The 2912-nt window shown below is 40.7% G+C and overlaps 1 protein-coding gene across 1 annotated transcript in view; it reads left to right on the top strand.

The window, feature by feature from the left end:
• The window catches only part of asah1b (N-acylsphingosine amidohydrolase (acid ceramidase) 1b), an 11663-nt gene that overhangs the window by 6407 nt on the left and 2344 nt on the right, over positions 1 to 2912 (top strand). The window contains exons 3-9 of the mRNA XM_020620778.1: positions 736 to 826; positions 909 to 995; positions 1069 to 1147; positions 1258 to 1332; positions 1416 to 1461; positions 1550 to 1694; positions 1823 to 1877. Coding sequence (XP_020476434.1) covers positions 736 to 826; positions 909 to 995; positions 1069 to 1147; positions 1258 to 1332; positions 1416 to 1461; positions 1550 to 1694; positions 1823 to 1877 — 578 coding nt within the window. The remainder of the gene's footprint in view (positions 1 to 735; positions 827 to 908; positions 996 to 1068; positions 1148 to 1257; positions 1333 to 1415; positions 1462 to 1549; positions 1695 to 1822; positions 1878 to 2912) is intronic.

Below are 2912 nucleotides of genomic sequence, written 5' to 3'. Positions count from 1 at the left end.
TTTTTTTTTTTTTATCTGTCTCTTACAAGTCTCCCAAATCTGTGGAAGCACTATACTAAATTGTTGGATATGTTAGGTTAGATGTGAGCATCCATCTTGTATCTATACCACTTTATTTTGTTCTCCATGCCTGCGTGGGTTCTCTCCGGGTACTCCAGCTTCCTCCCACAGTCCAAAGACATGCAGCTTAGGTTGACTGGCAACTCTAAACTGCCCATAGGAGTGAGTGAGTGTGTGTGTGTGTGTGAGTGAGTGTGTGTGTGGTTGTCTGTCTCTGTCAGCCCTGTGATAGACTGGCGACCTGTCCAGGGTGGCCCAAAAGTCAACTGGGATTCGTCCCCCTGCCCATGAGTGCAGTCCTCTTCAGGATAAGTGGTAGAGATGATAGAATGGTTAGATGGATAAATTTGATACAGTTGGTATCATCATTGCTTATTTTATCTGACCAGCTTTGCTGTGATGTAAGCCAGAGAAAGGCATGAAATCTTCAACTCTGACAAACTGAGACCCAGAAAATGTGGGGATTTTTGCTTGATGGGTGACTTAAATTATTAAAGTTGTTGGCACTAATTAATTGCAGTGATTGGCTATTCAGATGGAGCTAGCCTGTAGCGCATCAGCTGCTGCTTTTTAACTCGTCAAATTCGGTTCAAAACCGATAATCACGGTGACTCTGAAGTTGTGAATATGATGCATAATTGTGCTGCAGTTTTACAGCTTTTCATTCCTGATCAGGTCCCGAGGAGCAGCCAGCTGGTACACATTGAACCTTGACTTACCGCCCAGTGAGAGATGGACGGCTGTGATTACTGACAAGAAAACATATGTAAGAACTCTGTCACATTCATTATAATAATGTTGTATAATGTAAAAATGTCACTTTTTTTAAAATATCTTTTTGTTTGAAGCTGGCCAACATGATTCAAGCCATCAAAGACTTGGCGAATGCTTTCGTGCCCAGTGGAAGGCTGGTTGAGCTGGTTGACATTACACTGGTGAGTATCACTTCTCCACTGAACGATGTCTTCTTATTGTCATGACTGCAGCCTGTTTCACACTGTTCTGCAGCCTTGGATGCTGGACACACTCCCTAACCCATTTAAAGAGGAAATTAAAGGAATTGCCACAGTTTCAGGGATCCCTCTGGGTAAGAAAACACAACTCTTAACAATTCTTCATTCAGCAACTGTTTAGGAGATATGTCCCATCAATCTCTTTTTTTAATACATGTATAGTTTTTTTCCCCCCATAATTTAGGTGAAGTTGTTTTGTTCAACATCTTCTATGAGGTGTTTACTGTGTGCACATCAGTTGTTGCAGAAGACAGTAATGGTGAGTGGACAGAGTACTGGTCAGAACCACCACCATGATACAGAAGAGAGACTGAAATTCTTTTTGCTTTTGTCCTGTTACAGGTAACCTTGTTCATGGTAGAAATATGGATTTTGGATTATTTATGGGGTAAGAATTTCAGTTTTTAAGATTATTACCATTTTTTACTCAGATCTGGTATAGTAATATCTCATGAGATGAGCTTGTCTCTTCACAGCTGGGATGTGAAAAACAAGTCATGGATCATTTCTGAGAGGCTGAAGCCTCTAGTGGTCAACCTTGACTTCCAGAGAAAGAATCAAACCGTTTTCAAGTCAACAAACTTTGCCGGTTATGTGGGCATGCTGACTGGCATCAAGCCTGTAAGTGATCTGGTTTCATAACTGAAGACTCTGAGCATGAAACATCATTTACATCACATGACAGCTTTAGATTTGTGGATATTTGTTCCAGCGCTTCAGATAAGAACAGAATTTTGTTTTCCTTTTAGCACATGTTCACGTTGAGTATGAATGAGCGCTTCAGTTTTGATGGAGGATACATTGGTGAGTAACACTGTCTTGCTTTATAGGTATGTGCCAAAAAATTAGAATACCGAGGGAAAGTCCATTTATTAAAATAATTTGTTTCAAAAAGTGAAACTTGTTATATTAGTTCACTACACACAAAGTGAAATATTTCAAGCCTTTTGTTTCAATTTTGATGATTATGGATTAAAGACAAAAAAAAACCAAATCCAGTATTTCACAAAATTAGAATATCATGACAAAGTTCAACACTATAGGCTCCCTGTGTCCCAATCTAGTCAGCTAATTAACACAAAACACTTGCAAAGGTTTCCTCAGCCTTGAAATTGTCTCTCTGGCTTAGTAGGCTTCAGAATCATGGGGACTACTGCTGACTTGACGGTTGTGCAGACGACCATCATTGGAAAAGTCTCAAAAGCCAATTGCAAAAGAAGCTGGATGCTCACAGAGCGCAGTATGGAAGTATATTAACAGAGTGTTAAGAAGACGGGAAGAATGTGGCCAGAAAAGGTGCACAAGTGACAGGGATGACCGCAGCCTTGAGAGGATTGTCAAGCAAGGGCGATTCAGAAATCTAGGGGAGCTTCATAAGGAGTGGACTGAGGCTGGTGTCAGTGCATCAAGAACCACCACATACAGACGTCTGCATGACATGGGCTGGTATCTCTGGGATTATTTAGATGTATGAAACTAGAGAGAGTGTATTCTGTGTTGCACTCTGTGAGATACATATGATTTTTGCATTATCAATCTATGAAGCATAAATCCACCAGCAGCCTGAGAACCTAAGACCTGCCAGGCTATTAGAGTCTAAGCCTGAAGGGAACAGAGAGGGAATGACTCCCATTCCACTTCAGATAAATGCATTTGAATTTCACACAAGCACTTATGTGGAGTGTGGATGGATAGGATTGCATTTCAGAGCAAACACACATCCCATAAGTACCATGCATTCAACTTGAATCCACAGCGGTGCCTTTTTTCCCCAATAATGGAATTCACAGTTGTGTCTCACTTAAGTGGATTTTATTTTCCAACAGGATTTGGCATCTT

This window comes from Monopterus albus, unplaced genomic scaffold (genome assembly GCF_001952655.1).
Source record: "Monopterus albus unplaced genomic scaffold, M_albus_1.0 scaffold247.1, whole genome shotgun sequence".
NCBI lineage: Eukaryota > Metazoa > Chordata > Actinopteri > Synbranchiformes > Synbranchidae > Monopterus > Monopterus albus.
The sequence above is the reverse complement of the archived record's forward strand: the minus strand, read 5'-3'. Positions and strand labels throughout refer to the sequence as shown.